The sequence below is a fragment of the Cheilinus undulatus genome, linkage group 2 (genome assembly GCF_018320785.1).
Source record: "Cheilinus undulatus linkage group 2, ASM1832078v1, whole genome shotgun sequence".
In the NCBI taxonomy this organism is placed as follows: Eukaryota; Metazoa; Chordata; class Actinopteri; order Labriformes; family Labridae; genus Cheilinus; species Cheilinus undulatus.
In genome coordinates, this window is record NC_054866.1 from 33275260 (window position 1) to 33302035 (window position 26776).

At 39.5% G+C, this 26776-nt stretch overlaps 2 protein-coding genes across 2 annotated transcripts; both read left to right on the forward strand.

Moving 5' to 3' along the window:
* The first annotated feature begins 111 nt into the window (after positions 1 to 111).
* Positions 112 to 19122, forward strand: LOC121521031 (protein Smaug homolog 2). Its single transcript, XM_041804742.1, has 13 exons — positions 112 to 433; positions 1864 to 2387; positions 2539 to 3009; positions 3154 to 3396; positions 3539 to 3648; positions 3973 to 4059; positions 4361 to 4652; positions 4792 to 4877; positions 5158 to 5273; positions 6986 to 7184; positions 7679 to 7805; positions 14356 to 14439; positions 16275 to 19122. The coding sequence occupies exons 2-13, from the start codon at positions 2192 to 2194 to the stop codon at positions 16301 to 16303; spliced, it is 2040 nt and encodes a 679-aa protein (XP_041660676.1). The 5' UTR covers positions 112 to 433; positions 1864 to 2191; the 3' UTR covers positions 16304 to 19122.
* Positions 19123 to 19285: 163 nt separating this feature from the next.
* socs9 (suppressor of cytokine signaling 9) lies at positions 19286 to 23780 on the forward strand. Its single transcript, XM_041813414.1, has 2 exons — positions 19286 to 19408; positions 21720 to 23780. Exon 2 carries the CDS (start codon positions 21887 to 21889, stop codon positions 23528 to 23530), a length of 1644 nt encoding a protein of 547 aa, XP_041669348.1. The 5' UTR covers positions 19286 to 19408; positions 21720 to 21886; the 3' UTR covers positions 23531 to 23780.
* Positions 23781 to 26776: the final 2996 nt, after the last annotated feature.

Here is a 26776-nt window from a genome sequence, read left to right on the forward strand (position 1 = left end):
ACAAAACACGCTCGTGTTTGCTTTCCAGCTTTGCAGCCTACTTATTTTCCAGACTGTGGGCGGAACAAAACAGTACGTACCGTCCAGACGTGTGACGTTGCACACACGTCTTACGTCAACTCAAAATCGAAGTAGATTTCTCCAGGCGTACTCTCTTTATTTTCTGCATTGCAATAAGCATTTTGTATATACGTTCTTTAACATGCTTTGTTTAAATCCAAGGGAGCTTGCCGCCGTGAAGGATTACCCCTAAGGAAACCTCGTATGGGATCGAAATCTACCTTCTTTCAGCTAAGCTTACGTTATTGCATCTATTAGCAAAACTTGCTAGCTAAGAAGCTAGCGCTAGCACTTAGCTATCCCTACCCTACCGTCGAGCTAGCTATGCATTAGCACTTTAGCCTAACCCGCTACCCAGTGACAACTGACAAAGGTAAACAACCAACCTTTTGTTTTTGTTTTTTTGTCCAGCACAACTCATTTAACTTTATCTATATGACTAACACTCTGCTGTTTTAACTGCCTTTAACCCCCTGTTAGCAATGCTAAATTGAAGTACGAAAGAGAAAAAAGGGGTAGCAACAGCGTCAACGAAAAAACAATACAAATCCCGAATCCCGTATCAGCGACTAGCGTAAGGCCGAGCAAGCCAGATACGGGGTTGTTGGAGCTTTATTAAGCATTGGAAAAGTCTGAACATATATAAAAACCATTTTGTAAAAATGGTCCACTGTGTCGAAGCATTTTATACGACTAAAAGTGGCGACATCTGTTGGACGAACCCTTGATATCGTATATGTGTCGATGGATTAAATCTAAGGCTGTGATGAAACAGTCATACGACAAGTGGTTTAACGGCATTCGTTGTTGCTTTTAGTACTATAAAGCCTTTGTGAATATAATCACGTTTAAACAAAGGGTAACTTTAAGGTCTTTCAGTCTGATTGACAAGAACATCCTGTATTCAAAACCAGCGCTCCCACTCTCTGACGAGGCCTAGGTGAAGTGGTCAAGTCATCATGTTGTATGCTAAATTGGGGTATTGAGAATCCTGCTGTGAACTTTAGTTTTGATATCTTAGTGTTTTATTTATGTGGGTTTTTTCTATCACAGTTTAAAGCTGACAGGCTGACAACTATTCATAGCTACACCTCAAAAATGTGCAATGTTAGCTTGTTTCTGTTTCTCATGCCTCTCAGTGGTAGTTATGACAGACTTTTACCTGGACACTCAATTTTACACCTTGTCTCTGAATCAAAAGAAGTGGCAGGTAACAGGTGGTGCTGGTGGTAGTGTTGGTAGTCCCCAGTTTTGTCATGTATCATCACTGTTGTTGGCCAGGGTTGTCAGTGGGATTAATGCATCATAATTGGCTGCTGTAAATACAGAGGCATGCTTTCAATATCACCTTAATTCAGTGCAATGCATCAGCTCCAGTGTTACTACTTACCTGAGCTCTTAACTTTGGATAAGGTGTCTTGCACACCTTCAGTAAGTGAGTGGCTTGTGCTGTTATCATTATTATGTCTATAAAGCAGTGAGAGCGGGGCTGACTAGACTCCTTCTGAAATTAAGTTTGTTAGTTGAAGATTATCTAAAACCACCAGTTTAACGTCTGTACTTATAATTAGATATACATCAACAGTTCTTTTGAGCATACCTTTTTTGTCCTCATGTAAATTTTGTAACCATGCAAAATTTAATTTTGATTTGCATTCTTCACAAATGCCATTTAATTGCTCATCATAGACAGTAGAACATTTTGTTTTTGGCGAAAAATCACCTGAGGTTGTTGTCTTCTTGTTTTTGTCTGTTTGTTTGTTTGTTTTTTTTTTTGTTTTTTTTTTTGTTTTGTTTTACTAGGGCACAGACAATGTGATCCTGAACATGCCAGAGTGAAATACAAGGTTTTCTTGCTGGAGTCATTGACCACTTACAATTGGCACAGTTTCTCAGCATCCCTTCACAAGACATCTTCCCAGTAATCTACTCAGCACGCCTGTCTGCAGTTCCTCTTGGACCTGAACCATGTGAGGGCCCCTCGGTCCAGTCTGAGGGGATCCCAGGACTGTTACAAATACGACCCCGCTGTGCGGGGTGAGACTGATCCTGTCTGTGTTTGAGAGAGCAGTCTTTTCAGTACACTCTCCTTATACAAACATTCCTGTTCTCCTTAACCAGGAGACACGCCATGATGTTCCGAGATCAGGTAGGTATCCTGACAGATTGGTTCAAAGGCTGGAATGAGTGTGAACAGACGGTGGCACTGTTGTCCCTCCTGAAGAGGGTGTCCCGCACCCAGGCTCGTTTCTTACACATCTGCCTTGAACACTGGCTGGCAGACTGCACAGAGATTCACATCCTTGAAGCCGAGGCCAACAATGCAGGTAGCCAAATGTTGAATTATATGTTATTAAATATTTGTGATTATTCAGCACTATTACTCTATCATTTTTCAAGTATAAAAAATGGATCATATTTGACCAATAATAAAAAATGAATCCCTGCAAATATTCTCTGTTTCCTTGCTGTTTTCAGCAATTGTCAGCCAGTGGCATCAGGAGCCAAAGGAGAAGGTTGTGTCCTTGCTGCTGTCCCATCTGCCTTTGCTGCAGCCCCGCAACAGCGAGGCCAAATGTGAATACATGAAGCTTCTGCAGAAGGTGTTGAGTCACACTATTGAGAGTAGCCTGTTTGTAGAAGAAAGCAGGCAGCTGCTATCCTACGCACTCATCCACCCTGCCACCACACTGGATGATCGCACCTCTCTGGCCATGTGGCTAAACCACCTGGAGGAGCACCTATCTAGTGGCTATACACCCCGGGCCCCGTCAAGTCCCTACCACCCACGCCAGGGCTCAGACGAATGGCCAAGCTCTGCTGAGGGTCTGGACCCCGGCCACGCCTGGCACGATAAGTCCCCCTCATCCACCACATCTCCAGCTGGCCAGAACGGACACATGCCCTTCCCAGGCGGGATGTCCTCTCCCATTAACAGCAATAACACAGGTATTGTATGCTGTCGTTATAAAGAGAAGATGTTGTTGATACAAAGCTCACATTGTGCAAATGGTTTTCAGTTTTCTAAAGGATTTCTTCCTCTGAATAACAGAAATCTCAGTTTCTTATAAATCTGGTGTTTTCCTGTCCCAGGTCTGGGTGGGCAGCTGCAGCCCAGCCCTTTAAAGAAGGCCATGTCTGTTATTCCCTCCGGCCCTCAGGCTTGTGGCTCTGAGTGGAGTAGCCAGGATGACACAGGGGGTCGGCAGAATTTCATTCCGTCGGATCACGCACCACTCTCACCCCAGAGCAGTGTAGCCTCCTCAGGAAGTGAGCAGACAGAAGACCAGGGCTCCACTCGCAACACGTTCCAGGAAGACGGCAGCGGCATGAAAGGTCAGAGTTCATTACCGAGTGGAGCCAAGGGTGTTGACAACATTTGGCTCGGGTAGAAGGCATGCTCAGCGAACAGCTGTGGCTATATATGCCAAGATGTGACTTAATTTTTTTGTTGTCCCTTGGTGTATATTTGTTGTAGATGTTCCTGCATGGTTGAAGAGTCTACGCCTTCATAAATATGCATCACTCTTCTCCCAGATGACCTACGAGGAGATGATGATTCTCACAGAGCAGCACCTGGAGTCACAGGTTTTTAAGCCTCTCTTTTACATACACCGCAACCGGCCTTTGATTATTCCACCCTCCTTATCATTTGTGAACATAACTGTCCCCAAACCTGATGATACATCAACTCCCAATGAGGCATGAAATTAAGCAATACACCCTACAGTTACATTCAGCCAGTCACACATACAAATGGCGTGATTTGGTATCAGCCCCTTGGCTTTAATGAAACGAATGGTGATTAGCTTTGTTATTTACTAACTGTAGAAATTGCCCACTGTTCCCAAAAGAAATAACTGTCCTTTGTCTTGTGCAATATTGTTAAACTCTTTCTCTCCATTGTCCCAGAATGTTACCAAAGGAGCACGGCATAAGATTGCCTTGAGTATCCAGAAACTGCGAGAAAGGCAGTGTGTGCTCAAGTCTTTAGAAAAGGTAATTTGGGTTGGATAATGTTATTTTTCATTCCAGTGGGAGGCAATTCTTTTGTTTTGTTTTTGTCCCCTTTGGCACTTGTACAGATCAGAAAAGCACTTCAGTAAAGACTTCTTTGTGATAATTATGTGGCAGTTGTTTTTGTTCCATTGAGAAATACCTTTCAAAGTTACTGGCAGAGAAACAAATCAGAGTGGAGACAGGTTTTTTCTTCTACCTCTGAGATACTTAAATAAATGTACTGCTTAGTTATCATTTGTCTTTCCTTTCAAAACATTAAACTTAAACCCTCTTTTGTTAGGATATCCTTGAAGGAGGAAATCTACGTAATGCCCTCCAAGAGCTGCAACAGATCATCATCACACCCATCAAGGCCTACACCCCACCGAGTGCGACACAAACAACCCCGGACACAGCCACTGCTTCAGAAACAGCCACATCCCCATCAGAAGCAACAAAAACAGGAGCAGATAAGGAGCCTACCACAGAGGGCTTCCAAACCCACAACCCACCTCCCTGTGATGGAGACTCCTCGGCCACACCCATCTCAGACGGCGACATTGCTGGACAGTTCACCCGTGTCATGGGAAAAGGTATTATTCAGCATCCTCCATTCTTGTCTGTATTAAGAATAAAGACTTCCGCTCTCCACAGGGAGTTTTAATTTACAGGTCTAACTGTTTTTAGCAGTCTCTTGATTATGCAAACCCTTCCCTTGTGTTTTTGTTTCAGTGTGCACCCAGCTGCTGGTGTCTAGACCAGATGAAGAGAACATCAGCTGTTACCTTCAGCTCATTGAGAAGTGTCTGGCACATGAAGTGAGAACTTTGATATCTTTTTTTGTCTGACTGTTTTTTTTTTGTTTTTTTTTGTTATTGGTGTTAATCCATTCACCACACTTTAACTCAGACGTATTGCATAATGGAAATAGTATATAGACCAGTATGCATAAAATGTTAATTTATGAGTAACTGTTATTAGAACTTGCCTACTTCTTTAAAATCACAAATTTCATGTACGTCTGCTGAATGGCTCCTCATGTGCTTTGATTATCTGATGTCATTTTTTTAACCTCCGCTATCTCCTTCCTTGTGTCAGGCTTTTACAGAAACCCATAAGAAAAGGTTAGTCTCCTGGAAGCAGCAGGTCCTCAAACTTCTCCGCCTGTTCCCTCGGAAAGCGATGCTGGACATGCCTGTGTATCGACAGAAAGGGTGAGACTCTGCGAGTCCTCTTTACGTTTGATCTGCCTATTTAAAGAGGAAGATGTCAAAACAGCTGAATGTTACACTCTCCCTGCTCCCTTTCTACTGCCTACATTTACTTTGATTCTCTATACCTTCCTTTTTTTAAATTTCCTTTGCTTTCTTCTTGATCAAATGAAACTAGCATTTCTCACAGGTAGCTTGTTTGGAGTTGCATATGCGATTTTCTTAATTTTCTTAATTCCTCTTGTTGCCGCTTGCTTACGTCACGACTCCGCCGCGCCCGAAAGTACTGCCGCTCGTCGCTGATTGGTCCTGTCACTTTCTAACCGGGCCCAAACTATTCAGACAGGAGCTTTGCAAGATGGATTTGCCAGTGAGAAACACGGAAACTGACGTATCCATCTGCTTTGCAAGGATCATAAACCCAGATGTATTAAAATCTATTTTAACACCTAAAAATGGCTGCATCATTTTATACGTGTGGGACCAGTATACAAGTATAAAATTCTGTCAGCCGCTACTATCACCTACCGTTCATGCACCTGGACACAATAAAAAATTTGCCCTTATATACTGTGAATAAGGGGTTTCACCACTCTACTGCAACTGCATGTTGGTGGACTTTTCTTGAAAATGTTTTTTTTAAATCTTTTGAACATATACAACAGTATTTACATAAAAAGAATAGTCCATACATCTAGGCACACAGTCAGGTCATTATCCACAAAATTTAAAGTTGGAGATACAACTAATAATTCATTATAAATAAGAGAAAACTGATAATAAAAAAAAACAACTTACAAAAATAAATAAATAAAGGGGAGGGGGGCATGCACAACAAACTCATGTTCTGAATTCTTCCTTTTCCTAATTTTCCTTATTCCTTGTTACATCCAAAGGGAGCCAACTGACTATTTCTAGTTTGATTAAAGTTAGTATTAAAAAGGTTTGCTTTTGTAGAATTTCTCAGTTTTTTTTTTTTTTTTAAGAGAATTGTATTTTGTCTAGCTCCAAGTGTGCCATTTCATCTCTCATGTTGGTGCACTCTTCTGTTTCCAGTTAAGAAGAATCAATCTTCATGCTATCAAGCTTACAAATTAAACCAGATTTTGTTCTGCGCTGTTTTTATTACATTTGGGTCTGTTATTCCCAAGACTGCTGCTAAAGGATCCAAGTTAAAAGGTCAATGTAAGATTTTGGGTAAAGTCTGAAAGATGTTGTACCGATAATTTGTTATCCTTGGGCAGCTCCAGAACATATGACCTAATGATGCAGGCACCACACCACAGCATTCACTTGATAGATCTAATTCTAGAAATATCTTGTAGAGCTTTTCTTTAGACTAGTGTAAGTAGAATATTATTTTTAATGTCATTATTATTCTGTATTGCAAGAGGCCATGTCTTGCACACACTGAAGCACTATGGTTATGTCCTGGGCTGTCATCCCTGCTCCTCAGTGATCTCCCTATTCAAGTCATCCTGCCAGGCGGATCTTAGATGATCCATAGTAAGGGCTCCTGCTAACTGTGAGAGTTTACATATGTTTTAGATATACCTCCTTTTTTGTAAGGATCTTGGACTTTTCTGACTACAACAGAGATCATCACACAGGAAAGCATTTCACACCTTTTTACCCTCCGAAACGCCTCAATAAACCTGCTGGGTCTCCTATACCAGTGTGAGTTAAACAGCAGCGTTTTTCTGTCTTCTTTTCAGCTGGACCTATGGGTCCAACTCCCTCCCCACAGCAGGCTCTGTGAGTGGAGGTGTAGCACGGCGAGGCCAGAGGCAGTTCCAGATGACACCCCGTGGACTTCCAGCTGGGCGAATGGGTCTCCTAAGCCCTGGTGGAATCGGAGGAGCATCTCCTCGACACACACTCACCAGTCCTGCGCTGCCAGGCCAGGGGAGACAGGTTGGTACTGCTGTCATCAAAAAGGTTCTGGACAAGTTAAATCCTATTTCTTAAGCATCTCATTCATTCGTCCTCTTGTGATATTGTGGAATTGAGTTCAAGTTAATGACCCAAAAGATAACAGCACACAACTCTGAGTAGCTGCTTAGCATATTGATTGTTTAAGACTGTTTAGCACAAGCTTACAGTGCATTTCATCCTGTCTGAAAGTAAGGACTTTTATGATGACATGCCCAAGGATTCATAATATTAAACGGTAAACATCAGTTTTGAACAGAAAACAGGTGGAAGAAAAGCAGGAGACTTTGCCATGTTAATGAGCAAAAGACAAAGGGTTAAACATCTCAGTTTGTGATGATCCATGATGTGATTGATCCATTATCATAGCTTGAGGAGTTTTTGTTCAATGCCTTAGTTGAAGGATAAGGAAACCATGCTTTCCTTGCGGGATGATTGGCATTCATGTAATGAGAACTTGTGTTTTCCCTCTGTAGAGCCTGTGGTTTGCCAACCCCGGAGGCAGTAACAGCATGCCAAGTCAGAGTCGCAGCTCCGTGCAGCGGACCCACTCACTCCCTGTCCACACTTCCCCACAAACCATGCTCATGTTCCAGCAGCAAGGTACTGTAGCTGGTCAGACCCTGTTCTTCTTTAGAATTAACATAACTGTGCACATCAACCCAAAGGTTTGCGTCACTAATATTTTACCTCATTATACCTCACACATTTTTTCTGTTTTACCCCATCAGGAATCCTTTCCTTTTTGAATCATAATTTAAAAAATGTATTCTTAGCTGGGCATTTTCCATTGAGTAGAGGTTTTTGTGAAATGGCATCTTCTATCCTGTTAGCAGCTTTCTCAAGCAACAGAAGCAACACAGTTTCTGTTTAAAAACACAGAAGAAAAGGAAGACAGATATGCCATTTGGTCAGAAGCCAGAACAGTAAGATGCTCTCCCTCTGTGCCAAGGACAATATAACAAGACAGCTTAGCGGCAGGCTGCAGTAAACAATCTGCCACCTCTTACAATATACATAACCTTTTGGTTGTCTTGTCTCATGTGCCAGATTGCCTCACACCAGCATCGCAAATTCATCTGTGATGCTTCTGTCATATTTTAAAGAGAGTCATCATTGTGAGACATTTGCATAATGGAGCATCCTGTGTGAAAGCCAAAAATTGATAACTTCAGCAGATGTAGGAACCCAGCGGCCTTAAAGATCCTGAAACTGCAGCTGTGCCTCTTTCTAACTGCTTTCCACCGTTGTTTCAGGGTTATATTGAAGAGAAGATTTTCATTAGATCATCAGCCATAACAGAGGATTTGATGTCAGAGCTGTGATGATGTTCTTTTTCCTTCACAAAGTCAATCTCAGTACCTAGACACCAGCTTTTACAGCTCAGACTTGGTACCCTTTTATACCAGTAGTCAGTGTTGCTTAAACTTGGCCCTGATGGTAAAAGTCCTCAGATTTGGGCCAGATGAACAGCAAAGATGTGGCCTACATGTGGGAAGCCCAAATCTGGCCCAAGTGTGTGACAGCAGTGTCTGAACCAAGATAGAGTCAGACCTCTACCACAATTACACCAAATAAAACAGTTGATATGGCCCATATGTGTGAAAACCTTTACGGGGAGTTTTGGTAAGGAATTGTGGCCTTTCTAGAGCCCAAATGTGTCCATAAGACCAAACTCCATTCCCTTAACAGAATCTCGCCTCATTTATACCAAACCTTTGATCTGGCCCAAAGCGCAAGTTATTGTTTAAGTTCAGAAACAATTGTTCAATCTTTTATATGTTCACTCATCCATATGTAGGCTGGATAGCTCAGTGGGTTACCCCACTGACTTTGGTCTGGTAGAGCAATGGTTCAAATCCCAGTCAGTGTATATTCAATATCCAGTTAGGGCCCTTGGGCAAGGTTCTTAACTCCTGGAACACCTGTCTACCTGTCAGATGTCAATTTGGATAGAAGTGTCTGCTAAATGATATTTTGACATTGTAACACTTAACTACAAAAAAAATCACACAAATCTTCAAAGTTAACAATTTTATTATGACGCAGACGTTTCATGATCAAGACAAAATCAGATCAAATACAAATAAAATATTTTTTTTACATCTAAAAACAAAATAGAACATAGACATGTAGATAAGAAATAAGTGGTAAAAAAGTCACATTTTGCCAATTTTTGTGCACCTCATTTCAGAGTCTGGGTCAGCTTCAGCATCTTTTTTTTTGTTCTGTTTTCTCCCACCACCTCTGTCACATGCCAGGTGAAGCCACGTCATTATCGCAGTCATTGTCACTTCAACCTTGTTATCCAGAACTGCTGCTGCCCTCCAGTATTAAAGGTGTTGCAAAATACAAGTGGTTATGACTTGACCCTCATGTGTTCTGTCATGTCGCATTGGCCATTTACAAACCACACGTGGCTTAAAAGTCAAAGGTAATATTTGGGCCAAGTGCTTCAACTGCGTAAGTTTCCCAGAGGAGAAAATTCCCTCCAAGTTTGAGCATATGGCAAAGCTCATGTGGCTACTTTGTGGCTGTCATATGTTTTGCCATGCCACATCCCAGCCAGAGGTGCCGGATAAATGCCACGTTTCACCCAAACATTGTTAGAGTTAGTGCTCCTTTGCTTACTGCTAAGTCTAATTCTTGACAGCTAGCTGCTGGTGTAGACAATGATGTATTCTAACCACAGAGGTGCCTCTGAGGAGATGACATTTTGTTTATTGCACCTTTCTCCTAAAACCGTGCTCCGGATACTCGAACTGACATGTCTCACAACCTGCCAACATGCTACCTACACCTTGTCAACGAGGTGTTGTTTGGGTTCAGGATAATTTGGCCTTTGTAACTACTCTATATTTACATTTGGCACTACAGAAGTGGACAGGAACAAATTGGTGTGACACGCAACACAGTCCCTAGGCCATCAGGATGATCCTTATGTATTTAATATATATCATCCCGGGAAAAGACACAGACCATTCAGATCTTTTTACCACTTTTTATTTATACTTTGTAGAGTCCAGGCACAAAAATAGATATTCAAAATAGATTTTAAGACATGTTAGATTTGATTATGATCATAGAGCTTCCCTGCAACTTTTCTCAGAAAATCTTCCTGTTCAGGTAAAATACCCTGCTTTTTCTTGCTTTATAATAACAGTCAATGATTAACAGAATACTTAAATATGAATTCTGCATGGTTAAAGGAAAGCAGTTTTACTTTGTTAAGCTGTGCTCACTTCATTTGAATTTACTCTGTTAAAAAGAACTCTTCTTAGAAAAAGAGGCAGAGGAAAACAAAAGTTTGCAGTTTAGTTGAGTCCTCTGGTTACTGGAAACTAGACTATTGTAGCTGAGAATAAAGATTTTTAAGAGTTAAAAGTAATTCCCCCAAGCATGTATACTGTTATACCATTTTGTATATCCACTTGAGACAAACTGCAGTTAACACCTTAAATCACAACATTAGTAACTGAGGTCACATTCTGGTTCATGAGGAATTCTAAAGTACGCTCTAACTTGTGCGGATCGCTTAGTGCATCCTTATCTACTCATGCCATTAGAGAAGGGGTGTTTTGCCTCACCTCCATGCAGACTGGCTCACCCACTTATATGTTGAGACAGACTACATTTACATCAGATAGCATCATATCACACAGTGCATATTTATTGTGCAACATGGCTTGAGCCTAATCCTTTCTGGCTCTGCATTTATTTTAAGGAAATGTGTGAAAAGTCAAGTCAGATTTTATTTTCATAGCATGAAATCACAACTCAGAAATTTTCCTCTGGGGGTTTTACCGTCTGTACAGCATATGACACCCTCTCTCCTGAGACCCTTGACTTGGATAAGAAAAAATCTCAGGCAAAATACTTAAGAGAAACTTAAAGAAGAGAAAAAGAAACCTCCCTTTAGTTGTTTTTAGTGCAAAATACATTGACAGAAAATTATTTTGTAGAAATTGTGTTGTGTTAAAGTAGCAAGATTATAATGCAGTTGAAACACAGTTATAGGAAGTCTGATAGATGCGCTTTGGTGATGGCATCAGCTTGTTTCTCTGTTTCCTAATATTCAAAATTGACTTAGAACATGTAGAAATCATCAGAATTAATTCAGCTTTAAGTTACACTGTCAAGTCTTACTAAATCACACAGTTATACATTCCTGACCTGTAATTTCAGTCTGACCATCTCCAGTTTAACATTACTTCACAGCCCAAAATGCAAATACAAGTGCCCAGATGTGAAACTGTCTCAGACTCACATATTTGAAATCTTTAAACAACATCAAACATATTCTGATGGTCTTTTATGTTTGACTAGGTTATAAACCTTGATTTTTGCACAAGTGTTGTCATTTTGATTGATTAAATTTGAATCAGATGCAACTGAAAGCTATAATAGACTTTCCAATAAGTGTCAATGATGTCACTGTTGAACTTTCTAATAAGTGTCAGTGATGTTACTGTTGTTTTTGCTTCCTGTGAGGAGGTAAAAGCAAAATAGTTTTACCATGCACTGTAAACTGACAGTGTTTTTAACAGAAGCTTGTAGTTAGTTTGGCAGTATGTCTGCACTGTTAGTTTTATTTGGTTCTTATTGGTGACATAATGAATGAAGAGAACCTTTATTGCCACAGGGTCAGTGTCTTGCTCAGAAAGCTTTAAGGCATGAACAACTAAAGGTATCAAAAGGCTGGTTATGAACTTTATCTGTCAACTCAGTCTTTATGCTTTTTCTGCTGTGCGTGCTCACTCAAACTTGGATGCTAAGTGCGTCATTTGATGCTTCTGCAAGCTAAAAAGCAAATGACCACCAGCTGTCTGCTTCTGTGAAATGTGAAGAGGATGAATAGGATTACAAAAAATAATTGCAATAAAAAAGCATTGTTGCTGCATGGAAAGAGAGACACTGTGGACAACAACACTCAATACAACTCTTACAATTCTACACAAATGTACACACAGTTTAAGCAGTATAATCAGAAGCTGTAATTTGGCCTGATAGCCTTTCACTTCATTCAAAATACTTGGAAATAACTTTAGTATTAGGCCAAATCAAAGTCAAATGGATTTATTGAATTAATTTCATATGCAAGAATACATAAAAACTAGTCAAGTTTATTTATATGCTCTGTTTTTGTTGTAAACCCAGCTGTGCTTTATGCACTTGAAAGTATCATAGGACCAAACATGACAACTTCGTTTTCTGAAGATGTGCTTATCGTTCTTTCCCTGTGATGACCTGCTGAATTGAAAATTAATAATTAGATATAAAAAACAAGGAAAGGGTAACATCTGGCTTTGTAATGTAATGATAATGCATGCATTATGTATTATTATTGATTTGCTCTGTTCCTCAGCATTACTACATGATGTTAGAACTCTTAGTTTCCATTAACACAATACAAAGATGTATAATGCACACTGAGAACACTCCCAGGATATAAATAAAACTAGAACTACAGTACCTCCTGGTGGTTATATGCCTCTGCATAGAGGCTGTACATTGAAGTACAGTGGTGGGTCAAGAAGAAGAGCTGTGGTGTTTTCTGTGGTAGTCTGAAAAACCTTAACCTCTGACTCTCAAAATCTTAAAATCTGATCGGTTCACCCTTGAGTCATAGTGGAAAAGTGGGTGAAGGTTGACGAAAATCCCTCAAAGCATTCCTTGATAGATTGGGTTCATAAGCAAGGGTCGAACAACATCCCCATGACCTTGACTTTTGACCAGTCATCTCAAATATTAAACCCTTTCATCTTGGAGTCAGGATGAAGATTTATGCATATTTTGCACAAAGCGGTATTGAGATATCACATTCACAAGAATGGCCCAGATTGGACTGACAGCAAGATAACTTGAAAAATCATGCCTCCCACCTCCTTTTCGTGTTTTATGTATGTTTGTCTTGATCAAAATGAGGGACATAAAAATGCTCATGTCCTTAAACAAAGCAAATTACATCACATTTGCAATATAGCAAAAAATACTAAGCTCTTTTTAAATAAAACTGATGAAGTCCAGCGTTACATCACGGAAGTCGTATCCCGTCTGCGATCAGCTGGTAGCCAGTTTCACCTCCTCCACCCCAGCCGCCTCCTTTATAGCATAAAGCTTGTTGCACCCCCATATTCAGATTCATGCAACTATGGATTAATTACTTCTTAAATCATTTTTATTGTTTTCAATGCACCTGGTCTTATTTATGGAATTATTTATTGCTTGAATTTGTCAAAAAATACTAAAGATTGACCTAAGAATAATTGCATATTCAATTGCAATTGCAGTATTGGAGAAAAAAATCACAACTAGATTATTCTTGCAAATCGTTCAAGCCTAGTTTTAAGTTTAAGTTTGAGCTGCAACTTTGAATATGACCTGGTCTTAAACAGGCTATGTGTTTAGAGTGAGTTACCATGGTGAATTAGCAGGGCTGTGCATTGACTTTTTTGCCTATAGTACTAGTGCTACAGAGGCTGATAGTCTTGTAGCCAGACTAAAAACTTGTAGCATAACAAGTAAAATGTCTGTTACATCTGTAAAACCAGCCAAGGCTTTCATATTCTCCCATAAGTTTATTAAGTTTGTCAACATCAGCAACAACTTTGAACTATTTGTAAGATTATAAACATTTTTTAAATTTGTCCATACAACTACCACATACTTTAGATTGGTATAAGTGTGTCATTGCAAGTCCATGGCAATTCAGGGCACCTGCATGTCTAATTCAAGTCTCTCATAGATTTAATAAATATGATAATAATGACTAAAACAGATATGAACTAATGTTACATAGGGCAGTTTTAAAATATTGCTAGCATTATCAGATGTGCAAAAAAATTGTAATAGTTTGAGAACACCTAGATTGAATAGTCAAAATAAGTCCTGACTATTGCTTATAATGTACTGTAAATGAATAAATACCTCTATCCTTTCAAACGCAGTGTAATGGTAAACTAATAAGGAAGCAATATTGAAGTTACATGGTACAAAGTAACCTTGTCACCTAAACTTTTCCGTACTTTACTCTAACAATACACATACAGTTCAGCACTGTTTAATTTAGACTTCAAAATTGAGGATTGTGGTTCTGATCCAGGCACATCCCTTACTGTTCTTCTGTTCTGAAACTGTTGTTTTGTTTCCTCAGAATGCCAAGTTCCAGGTGCTGACCTGGAGATCAACCCCACGCTGGAGTCACTGTGCCTCAGTATGACAGAGCATGCCTTAGGGGGTAAGTGTCTTCAGCAGCTCTTGTAATAAACAAGCTCCGGCTGTCAAACCAACACAACACCTCATTAATATATTAAAACTATACGAAGAGAGGAAGGATTTTTATGAACAATTTTTTTTTCTCCCCGGAAAGAACTGTATGCTAATTAGCTCATTCATACCTTTCAATATGCAAAGAGCAATGAGTCTGTTAATGTTTATAATTCATATTTTATTAGTTATATTTGTATGTTAATATTTAATAACATCTAAATTATACATGAGGCAAGTTCTTCTTAAGGGGCGTTGAAAAAAGAGACTAAATCATTACAATGTGCCTGAATGACAACATCTGCATCGGTATGTCAAACAAGTAAAGGCGCAATATTTTTTTTATTATTTCACTATGCCCCAAATACTATGTGATAGTGATTTTGTGTATTTTTTTATCACTAAGATGGTTTAAGGCAATGTTTCTGTTCTTTTGCAAAACCAGGATGGGTTACTGATGTCTTTTGTGCCTTTTGTACCATCTGATAGTACTGGAATTAAGGGTGGGCGATATAGAAAAATATAATTTCACATTTTTTTATGGCAAGATCCCCTTGATTTAATCAAGATTTTTTAATTCAGTTCCTGAGACAAATTTTTAAGTTAATGGCCAGGAAAAAATATTCCCCATATAATTTTTACATGTACAAATGCTGTGTTTACAAGTCAAATCTTTTAATTTTTGATTCTTTTTCTTCTGCAACAACCTGTTGGTCAATGCATGAAAAATGTTAAAATTTGCCATTTCATTGTTGGCACCAACAGGTAAGGGGGTCTCAAGGTCTCCTTGAAGAATATTCCTAGGCAGAGTGTATAGAACACACAAGTATGTTTTTGCGCCAGATTAATGTTAAGAAATGTTCTGACTAAAAGTAAAGACTGTATGTGAGGACTTTCTATGGACTAAAACTGGACTAAAATGTTTTTGAGTTTTCGCTGAATACAACTATAATGAGTAGAAATGACTGGAATGGTACTAAAAGTAATCATCGTTTTAATCTTAAGACTAAGAATAACACTGAAAATAGCTTCAAAGATTAAGACTGAGCAGAAGGGGAGTGGGTGAGAGAACAAAGAGCTAAAGGTAAAAGAGCCGATTTCATAAAATAGTTTTGGCAGATCATTGATGTATTCTGTTTCCTCATGATCTGAGATCATCCTATCGCACACTCCCAACTCGAATTAGTGAGTTTTGTCCAGTTTGGCTCACCTTCCACTTAAAATGCTACAAAAATAGACAGTAATCTCTTTAATAACTTGTAACTAAATAAGCCTTGATGAACAGTTTTTACTATAAAGATTTCATTATTTCGTTATTATAAGCACATCTGAATAGTAATAAGCATGTATGCATTATAAGCATAGCACAGTGTGTGAATAAGTAAGATTTGAATCACTATAGATATTTCAGTGCAAAAACTCAACACCTTGTAGCTCTAAAATTTACCTCACTGGTTAGAACCTTTTTGGCTGAGTAAATGCATATTTTAGAAAAAGTGGCAACATTATGAGTATTTTAATAATACTATCTTTCAGCAGTGAGCAGAATTTTCCAAATTTTCTGGAAAGAGCTGCTTCAAATCCTGATAACCATCTAAGAAATATAAGGTATGCTTAGTGCAACGAACAGCATACCATAAAAAGGCACTGTCAAAATTCATGAACACATAAAACAGCATCAATAACTTTTCCTGCCTTGGGAGAAGAGAAAAAGAACCTGGCCTTTAAAATGATAAAATGTGATTTGTGCTGCATTTTATCCCTGTAGATGTCTTAAACCGTATTTATTTCTAATCCCCTCCTCAGATGGAACAGACCGGACATCGACGATATGAAAAGAGGAAGACACACACTTCAATTGAAGCCTGTTAGGTTTCTCATCGCCCAGCACAAAGATATACGTATGCTTACGAAAACCAGGCAAAGCAGTCACTACAAAATGACAAAAAACTGTGTATATGTTCTCTAATATTTTTGTACTTTATTATATACAACTAAGTTTATTAAAAAATGGAATACAGATGATTATTATATTACAGGACAGAGGAGACAATAAAAGCTAGCTGCTCCATGTCACCTGCAGGACTGTGACATGGTGTGCAGAGGCTCAGTTTGCCGTGGTCTGAGAGAAAAACGGTGGATTGGTGCTTTCTTAAGGGGGTTCTGCCCTGTTAGTTACTCTTCTTTTTCCTCCTGCCTTGGAGCAAGGCTTCCTCCCACAACACACTGACAGTCACGGCCCCTGCCCCGTTGTGTGTAGACTCAAAATATTCCCAGCCAGAAATAAGGCACTTTTATTAAATTATCTCTGATATAAGCGATTAAACTGTAATTGGCCCTGGTATGAACTCACTAAGGTTCCACTTGAAGAAAGCCGTGGATATACAGATACACTCTTCTAGCTGCTCAAATTGCTCCACTACAGAGGGCTTGTGTTGGTTGAAACTTCGAAAGCTTTCCTCTGTTCTTTTTTTCTCTCTAGAGAACATTTTTTAGTGGCAAAGAGGTCCAAAAGGATTTAGGAAAAGCTTGTAATCCAACCAAACCCTTTGTCTCAGTTGTTTTCCCAGAACACATAATCAAAGTAGAAGCGACTGTCCTCCAAACTTCTACAAAGCCAAAGAGAAGGGTTGTGAGATTGTTATTTTCAGATGGATATTTGTAGTGAAAAACAACAGAATGGTCTGATTTTTTTTTTTTTTTAAAGAAAAGAACAGCAGTTCAAAGAATTAATGCCAGCTGCAATCTGTCTGTGTTATTTTATGCCCCACTACATAAATGATGATGAATCTCATCTTGTGCCGAGGAATCCCCAGAGGGGTGAATAAGGGCTGGTGGGGTGTGTACTGTGCAAGTGCTGATTTGATACTGAATTGATACAAGTGAGGGGGGCGAGTGTTTTGAATTTACACTCTCATGCCGGGTGAGAAAACTAAATGAAACCCATCTCAGCCCTCTGGCCCCATTATGATTGGCTCTGGAAAATGAAGGTTGATCTTGTAATAAATAATCCGCAGCACAGCAACTTGCCCTCGCAGTGCCCTTTTCCTCAAATGGCCAACTTGACGATTTGATGAATCATAATTTTCAAGGTGCTTAATGATGTCCATATTTTTCTGTTTGTGTCTCAGTGTGTTTCAGTCTCAGAACCCTAACATTATCATGTGGTATCAGTGTTGAATCCAAAACTGTCTTATACAGCCTCTGTCTTTGAATGTGGCAGAGTGGAGGTGCATGTATGTGAAATATGGTCTTAACTTTTGGATCACTTTTGGTTGCATCACAAGGCAGGGATAACCATTCACATTTAATTTCAGCAGAGCCATAGGAGGTCTGTCTAGTAAAGATGGTTATTTACAGATATCTTTTCCAATTGTATTTTTTACTCGCCCTTGATATTGATAACTTATGCTTATTTTCTATAATCGCATGTTTTTTGCCACACTTATACAGCACTGTTGTAGATAGAGGACATGGTGATTGATTGTGCCCAGTCTCCAACAACTAGAGAGAAGTCTTGCAACTCATGTTGTATGTTTATCTCGCCTAAATGTCACTGTTTACATCTCTCTGGGATAATGCCCATTTCATGTTATGTGATGTCATGAATACTTCATTATCTCACTATGTAACACATTAAAGAACTGACGCCTTCTCACAAATGAGCTGGCTGGGTAGAGCCTGAATCCAAAAGCCTTCTACCCCCTGTGGATAACCGTATGAGGCATGTAACGCCTGCTTTTCTAGTCATGCAGCAACAAGAGAGAGAATAGCTTTTCTGGCCTTGTGATTGAACTGTAAGCTGTCGTGTCCTGATAAACTGTTCATGTGGTGCCTGAAATGCACAGCTCCAGCATCTTCAATATGCCGAATTTGTCGTCTTCAGTAGTATTCTAGTCATGGATTTCTTCAGAGCAGGCTCTTGGATAGATCTGACTTACTAAAAGCATCACACTTGTGCTCAAAAAGGACTTCTGTGAGTTAATGCTGACAACTTTTAAGACTTGGCTATCTTATTTTTAACTGTTCATTATACTGTATACCAGTTGTGTTATGTTACAAGTGGCTCAGATTGTCCTTTTCATAGCCTCTGTAGCGTTGGGCAGCATTTGTATTTCTGCAAACAGAAACAGAGGTACAGTTCTGCAGATATCTGTAAGTGTCTATGCATAGTGAAGATGCAGCAGGGGGGTGACGATGCTTATCTGAGCCACAATCATGTGATATGAGTAAACTCAACACTAATAACAGGCCAAGGAATATGTTTACTCCATGTTTACATTCCAGTGATGCATGAAATGAGCTGGGGCAATGCACTGCATATTTCAGCCTGGTACATTTTCACATTGCAAGCATCCACCAGGAGGTACAGAGCCTGTGTCGAATGGAGGCTTCTGCCAGGATCATGTCATTGTCCCTGCCAGGCTTTATTATTGAGTCAATGCAACTAACTGCTGGCTAGATTGCATTTATTTGTCTTGTACAATTTATATTTAATTCTGACCACTCCCCGGACATTTTCTAATATTTTATTAACCTTTTGCATCACATGCTTACTCTACTTTTTTACTGTCACTCATATGTGTGAATGGTCTGAAGTGTGCAGTATTTCGTCGGATCATTGACAGTCCCAATAAAAGAGGTTCAGTTCTTTTTGCAACTTTACTCGTGGTCTGTGTTTTTTTGTATTTGCTTTGTTACGCATATGATCTAACTTTATTACCGGTTATCTTCTCATTCATCTGTTTCTAATCTTTATTACTGACATCTGCAGATGTTTCCGGAGACACTAGTGCATTCATTTTTACTTCCGGGTTGATCGACTTTAGCAGTTAATATATCGAGCTAATGTGAGCTAGCCGCCTTTTTGTTACCGTCCTTAGTTTATAGAAGGAGAAACTGGCGGTTTTTCGTCTGGAAACTTGATAACAATAACGCGGGTATGGATACATTTTGTGACAGTGTTGTAATAACTAAATTTAAGTAATCATAAATCCATTTTAACCTAGCCTTCAACAGAAAATAATATCCAAGTTAGCATACAGCTAGCTGCCTTGCTAACGTAGCCTACTGAGCATAAACAGCTGCTACCCAACGTTTTTAGCTTGGCGGCTAATGTTAATGTTATCTCTTGATATGTTTCACTGTAAAGGCTTGGTTGAATCGTCGGGATTTTTTGGGAAGTGGTTATATTTAAGTGTTGTAGTTATGAAAGCTGAAGCTTTAACTGTTGTGGTGAAAAAGTTATTTTACGTTATCTCGACCGGTCTCTTTCTTTCGAGAAGTTGACGTGATTAACAAAAAACGGAAGAGACACATTCTTGAGCTATTTTAGGACGAAAAGGCGATGTATTTTTACCATAAAAACCGAGTTTTATTGTGAAAACTTCTGCTGCTTACTGCTGTAGTCTATCAACTCGTGTTGATAAGATAATATCCTTTTAAACCAGCATTATATTTAAGTTAGAGAAAGCCTTTATTGTAGATCGTCTAATAAATAGCGTGACATCAACGTTTATGTGGCTTTTACGAGGCTTAAGGTGGTTCAAAACGCTGTCGTTTCGTAGAAGATTAATCCCGATTTGCTCTTGGAAAGGAGACTGGACAATATGTGTTAACAAATAAAACAAGTTTAATTTCTGCTGAAACAACTGCTCGCTTATCAGAGTTTTCTCTTAAAATAGAGCCAACACAATACTGTTGTTAATCAAAATGTAAGTTGTGTATGTACTGTAGGTTATTTGCTTCTGTTAGCACCCTTATAGTTAATTGGCATCCTCTTATGATTTAAACCACTGATGTGTGTGGCCGCAGCTACTAATAATTAAAAGAAATACTGATAAAACTAGGGCCGGCCAATCAATTGAAATTTAGAATCAATTGCAATATGGCTTACTGCAATTTTCAAATACATAGGTAAATTAAAGAAGTGCTGAAATCGCAGAAGGTGCAATATTTCTTTAACCTTAAATGTGTTTCAAAATACCAGTTCATTACAGTTTATGAGGCAGAGATGGCATGCTCTACAGGCCATACAAACATGCAAGTGTAAATTTGTTTCTATAATGATTTGCAAAAAATCCTACTGTCCTTGTTTCTTTATACATTTGTCTTATTGAAAATGAGAAGGACATAAAATCATTCCTTTAAATACAGTACTAGGTATGAGTATGGAAATACGGTACCAACATGGTCCAATTCCTACCGGACAGTATTACACCACAGACATCAATACTTCATGACGATACTTGCCACCCCAAAATGAAAGGCAAGAAACTTGTTCTGGAATGTTGTATGTATCGAGTTACATCGCTTTCCTTTGCTCGTCTCATATCTGACTGGCATCGCATATAGATATTTCTGTGAATCACTTACGATACCTAGATAGCTTTTACTCTCTGCTGCCTTTCATCTGTCTTTTTTCCTCTCAAAAGTGTCGATTCTGGCACAGTTTAAGACACCAGTACCATATAAAAATATAGTTTGGCACCCAAACAATACAGATCCTTATACAGTTTACGTTAAATTTGTAATGAGTCAGAATAATCGCGACTGGATAACTGTTCAGCTTCCGTTTACCTGACTAAATATTGTGTTTGTTCTATTATAGTATGATGTATTGCTTGTTTGTTTAGAAACACCTAAGATAGGTGATTTAAAAATAGTTGTATATGAAATTGCAATATTGCAGAGGGAAAACTGCTATTTGATTATTTTCCCAAATGGTCTGCCATAATAAAAACTCAAAATGAAATAATTAACAGTAGTAATGGCTTTACACTATCAATTAATAAACAGGAGAAAATCAATTAGAAACATCTTGATTGAACAGTTAGCATTCATGCCATTTGTTACAGCAAGTATATGTGTAGTTATTTGAATGTTAATTTTTTTTTTTTGGTTGTTTTTTTTTTTTTTTTTTTTTTTTTTTTTGTTTTGCATTATTTTTCATCTTGACAGCTGTGTGTGTGTCAAATGTGGCACTCTAAAGGATGAAGTATGAAGCAAAATATTCAGCACATAAAATGTTAATTGTCAGTTGAGGCTAATCAGCATAGCAAGAAAACTGTTAGCCTGAACAAAAACTGAGTCTTATAAAGCCCCTTTGAAAATACAATTTACTGTTGATTAAATCAGATTTGTAAAGGTCTATCAGGCGAGCTGGCAGCTGATTGTGTATCTTCTGTAATATATATATGTTCCTGCAGGTGTTATTTAAAGATTTAAATGGTCTCTCATTTTGTTTTACAGGGTTTTCTAAAGCTCTGAGTCAATTATGCATGGAAAATGAAAATGCAGTCTCACACGAGGCATGTGGATCGGACAGTTCCTGCCAGAAGCTAACTGCAATTACAAGACATCCTTTAGAAATTCCCCTGCTGTGGTGAAACTCTTCCTTGTTTACCACATAATTCATCATGTCATTACCAAAGGACTCATGGAGCCGAGGGAAAGATCGAGAAAGGGGGGCTCGTCCAAAGGTCAGACAAAGCAGGTCAGAGGAGAGACGGGATGCTGGTAGCGGACGGAAAGGTGGAAAGGGCAAGAAAAAAGGCCTGACCTCTCATGAACCAGTAGCTGAGAGGCCTGTCAGCGATGGCTTTGAGTATGGAGAGCTGTTAAGTGACCTTGAGAACAGGGATCAAACTTCCTCTTCTCCTCTGAGGGAGAACTGGAGATGGCAGGGTTTGGAAGTTGCTGCCTCATTACTCGGACAAGAGCGGGTAACAGCCAGGCCAGGACCTGTTAGCTCTGCTACAGACTTGCCTGCACCCAGTGAAGGTGAGGGAAGAGGGTCAAGCAGCAGTCGCACTCTCCGTCAAAAAATCCAGGATGCTATGGGGCAGTGTTTCCCAATAAAATCCCACAGTGCGACAGCACCCACACCACCTCCACAAGCTCTTTCATCATCAAGTGTCTGTGCCTCCTCCAGGCGTAAAATCCATCTGAGTGAGTTAATGTTGGACGACTGCCCTTTCCCTGTAGGATCAGAGCTGGCTCAGAAGTGGTATCTCATTAAGCAGCACACAGCCCCCATCACCCAGCCCCCCATGATTGATTCCTCAGTAGTATGCAGTGTTCCTACTTCAGCCATGGCTACTGTGGTGGAGGATGTAGATGACAGGTTGCGAGAGCGCAGGCGCATCAGCATTGAACAAGGTGTTGAGCCACCACCAAATGCAGAAATCCACACGTTTGAAGTAACAGCACAAATTAACCCTTTATACAAACATGGCCCGAAGCTGGCACATGGTATGAATGAGCTAACCGGGGCTGACAGAGCTTCCGCTCATCAGCAACAGCAGCTTCTTCTCCAAAGGCAGCAGCAGCACCAGCTCCTCCTGCAGAGTTGTTTGGATACTCTGGATGAGGTGGTGGCCACAGCCTCAGCCTCCGCCTCCGCCTCTGCCTCCGTCCACACCTGTGAAACCATTTCTGACCCTCTGGTTGACCCAGAGGTTACAGCGACCAGCATGCCTTCTAGAGCTATACTTCCTCAGACGGAGAATCACAAATCTCACGATAGCTACCGCATCCACACCCAGATCGATTACATTCACTGTTTAGTTCCAGACCTGCTGGAGATCACAAACCTGCCGTGTTACTGGGGGGTTATGGACCGCTACGAGGCAGAGAGACTGCTAGAGGGAAAACCAGAAGGCACCTTCCTCTTGCGTGACTCTGCGCAGGAAGACTACCTCTTCTCCGTCAGCTTCCGCCGCTATGGCCGTTCGCTACATGCTCGAATTGAACAGTGGAACCACAACTTCAGCTTTGACGTGCACGACCCCAGTGTCTTCCATGCTCCTACAGTGACAGGCTTACTGGAGCACTACAAGGACCCCAACTCCTGCATGTTTTTCGAGCCGCTATTGTCCAACCCTATCCACCGCACACAGCCTTTCACCCTTCAACACATATGTAGAGCGACCATAAGCAGCTGCACAACCTATGATGGCATTAACATGCTTCCCATTCCAAATGCTTTGAAAAAGCACCTGAAAGAATACCACTACAAGCAGAGAGTAAGAGTACGGCGAATGGACACCTGGTGGGAATGAAGAACAATAATATAATCCAGACTTATATAAATGACTAAATACTAACACAGCTGTCCCTGAAGTGAACGCCGAGGCTTGTTCTTCACTCATATCTGGTTGGCACTAATCTGCACTGCACTGTACTTATTTATTTTTATTCCTGCTGTATCTGTTTTAACAATTGTATACCACACTGACATGACACGTTATAATCTCACTTAACTTGTACACAAAAAGTTCTTAAGCTCAAATTAAAAAACTTATCAAAGTCTTTTGTGTACAGAGAATCATCCTCACACATCAACTGTGATCTGAAGTGTAACTAAATAAGCTTCATTATCTATCGGAGGGGGAAATAGTCCCAGTGTGAATCAAGATGATTATAATAGAGTTGTTCATCAGTCACGTGCTGAGAAGGTAGGACACATACTGACAATGTTTTTGTCTTGTTACCAAGGTATAGAAGTGCTGCACGTCTGCAGTATTAATCATTGTTTCCGGCACTGAGCCAGAGCTGATTACAAAGGGTGAGAGGTGGGTGCAGATGCTACCTGTTCTTATTAAAAAAAGGGAGAAGGCTTTCATGAAAATGGAAACCATATTTTTCGCGCATTGCAGTCGTGATTTCATGCCCACGTAAGATTTCAGTGTTGTCGGTTTAAAAAAATAGATGTCTAGTGCTTAGATTGTACATCATTCAGCTGCTTTGTTTTCACCTTTCATCCATCTGTGGGTTCTCCTGTGAGATTAACATGCATGCAGCCAGTGCAATGGTCTTCATTAGTTTTGATGTAAAGGATCAAATGTGGCCCTTATGAGCTTGTCAGCAGCAGGTGAAGGTCATTCTGGTCTGTATTACCAAATGAATCCTTAAACATTTGTAGGTCTCATTTTGCTCAAAAATCTGTTGTGTCATCCGGGTCTAAATTTAGTCACTTTCAGTATGAGAGTGGGTTTGGGTTCTTTCTTAGCATCTAATTGTGGTGTAGAGACCCACATCCTCAAATAAGAAATCATCTTTTTTCCTGTGCTGCCTGATGTGCATATTTTAAAGAGGTTGGGTGTCGGCGCACTAATCGATTCAAGAGGTTCAATGACAAAATTACCATAGTGAGTAACGCTGATGACTCTTAATTAGCACAAAGAATTAGAGCAGAGGGAATATGTTTTGAGCCCTTTTCTACAGCTTGATATGAGGTAACAGAGACAAAAATCTACTAGCTCTTAATAGCTCTACAAAGAGGCATCACTCTTAAGATAACACCTAAAGGAACGGTGTTTCATGTCAGCTTTTTTTCCTCACCTCCCACTGTGGCAGGTCATTGAATGTTCCAGTAAGCGCCTTATTTTTTTTGCCCGCCTCTGCTTGAGATTTAAAAATGTTTACCATGAGTCAGTGCTACCTGACAGTACCTGATGTGGATTATTTTATGTAGCCCTAATCCATGATTATAAATGATGAAATGTTTCTAAGATTATTATGTATTTATATGAGACAAACATATCTACCTTGTTGGCAGGTAATGTAAAAATTTTACCTTCCCCAGCCAATATTTACCCTTAACTTGGCAGACATACGCCAATTGTGCTTTTGTGACTAATTTCGGTATGTAACCTAGGGATGAATAATAATGGATTTTTGCCGATATCCAATATGCAGATATTTCCTAATTCATTTTTTGCTGATAATATATGCACAGTCACCTGCTGACACACAGTAAGCTCCGTAGAGGATGGAATAAAAATGTGCCCCTGTTTCAAGGAGCTTATGCTTTCAAATTAAAATTAATTCTACTTATTAAACAATAGGTTTGCAGGGTGGCTTTCTGGCAAAGTCTTCAACATAACAGAGACAAACAATTTCTTAGGTGCTGTAGTAACTGGCTGTAGTTCAGAACTAAAGCCTCAGCACTTGGAACAGACTTTAAGCTTTAATTAATGAGGATAAGAAAAAGAAAAAAATTAGCCTAAGTAGGTCTATTGATTCTGCTTTAACTTCACAAACTTACTTGTACATTCTGCTCATACATCGACTATAAATATCAGGAGAAGATTTCATCTTATGATACCAATAATGTAGTTTTTGAGCTATAATCTGCTGATACGGCTATATTAAGATTTTATGCATCCCTGATCTCATGGCATATTGTCTGATTATATCTGTTAGTAAGCATAACACTTAAGCATTTTATTTCATATCAAAAAGATAAAATTTTTACTTAAGCCTGTTGAAGCACCCTAAATTCTCTTTAAGTCCCTATAAAGTGATTTTTTAAAAAATCTTTATTTTAGGTTTTTCTCTGACAGCCCACTGTGTTATGAACCGCCAGGCCAAATTTAAGCCATGAAAAACATCTAGGTTTATAAAGTAAGCTTCAAAATCATGAAGAATGAGGCAGTAAAATTTGCACCAGGATGGTGTCGGCGTGTCGGTTGAGTAAGCGTAAGCCACACCCACTCACGAGAAACACGATCCTCTGAATTTTAAAAACGCCTTCAATTAGTGTGCAGCCTTCTGACTCTGTGCCAGAGCAGAGACAGAGGTTGGGGCTTACATTTACTTTTTTTTCTGGCAAATAAAACCAAGCCAGGAAAGAGGTGAACAAATTTCTAATGGTCTAAATCAAAAATTCAGTCACAAATAGATCTCAGTGTTTTCACATGTTTACAGCAACCTTATTCTAACATATCTAATGAGTTAAATCACAAAGTTTGGATTTCACTTTACAGGGATTTTAAATGGCATGTTTAAATTTACAAACAAAACTATTGTGAAAGGAAATCCCTTTATAAAGCTGTTAAATGAGAAGCAGACTTCAATTCACCCTGGTATCTTAAAATGATTCAAAGATTAATTGCAAACGTTACTTATGCAACTGAGTCATTTACTGCTGTGTGAACAGCATTTTGTATTAATGAACCCTCACAAGAGAGACCACACTGCTAATTGTTGTATGCTCTAAGTAATAATTGCAAAAGACAACCATTCCGGTGTTAATGGGAAAGCATGGCGAATGGATCCCAGATCATCCTCTAAACCGCTGTGATGCTGTTTTCTCCTTGAGATGGGCAATTTGATATGCAGGATGCAAATCATCCATGACAAGCACTCATCCACTAATGAAGTTGCTGTAATTTAAACAGCAGTTCCAAGGCGGCATTTAAGTCTGCCTTCAAACACAGAGTCAAGACCTTAGACCTTTGTATACCTAATTAAGTCAATATAGAATTGGAGCTATATAAAAAACACACAGTTTACCATAGTGG

Coding starts and splice junctions, on each gene's coding strand:
- LOC121521031 (XM_041804742.1), top strand. CDS start 2,192: ATGATGTTCCGAGATCAGGTAGGTATCCTGACAGATTGGTTCAAAGGC. Junction 5,274..6,985: donor CCTGTGTATCGACAGAAAGG/GTGAGACTCTGC, acceptor TCTTCTTTTCAG/CTGGACCTATGGGTCCAACT. Junction 14,440..16,274: donor GACAGAGCATGCCTTAGGGG/GTAAGTGTCTTC, acceptor TCCCCTCCTCAG/ATGGAACAGACCGGACATCG.
- socs9 (XM_041813414.1), top strand. CDS start 21,887: ATGTCATTACCAAAGGACTCATGGAGCCGAGGGAAAGATCGAGAAAGG.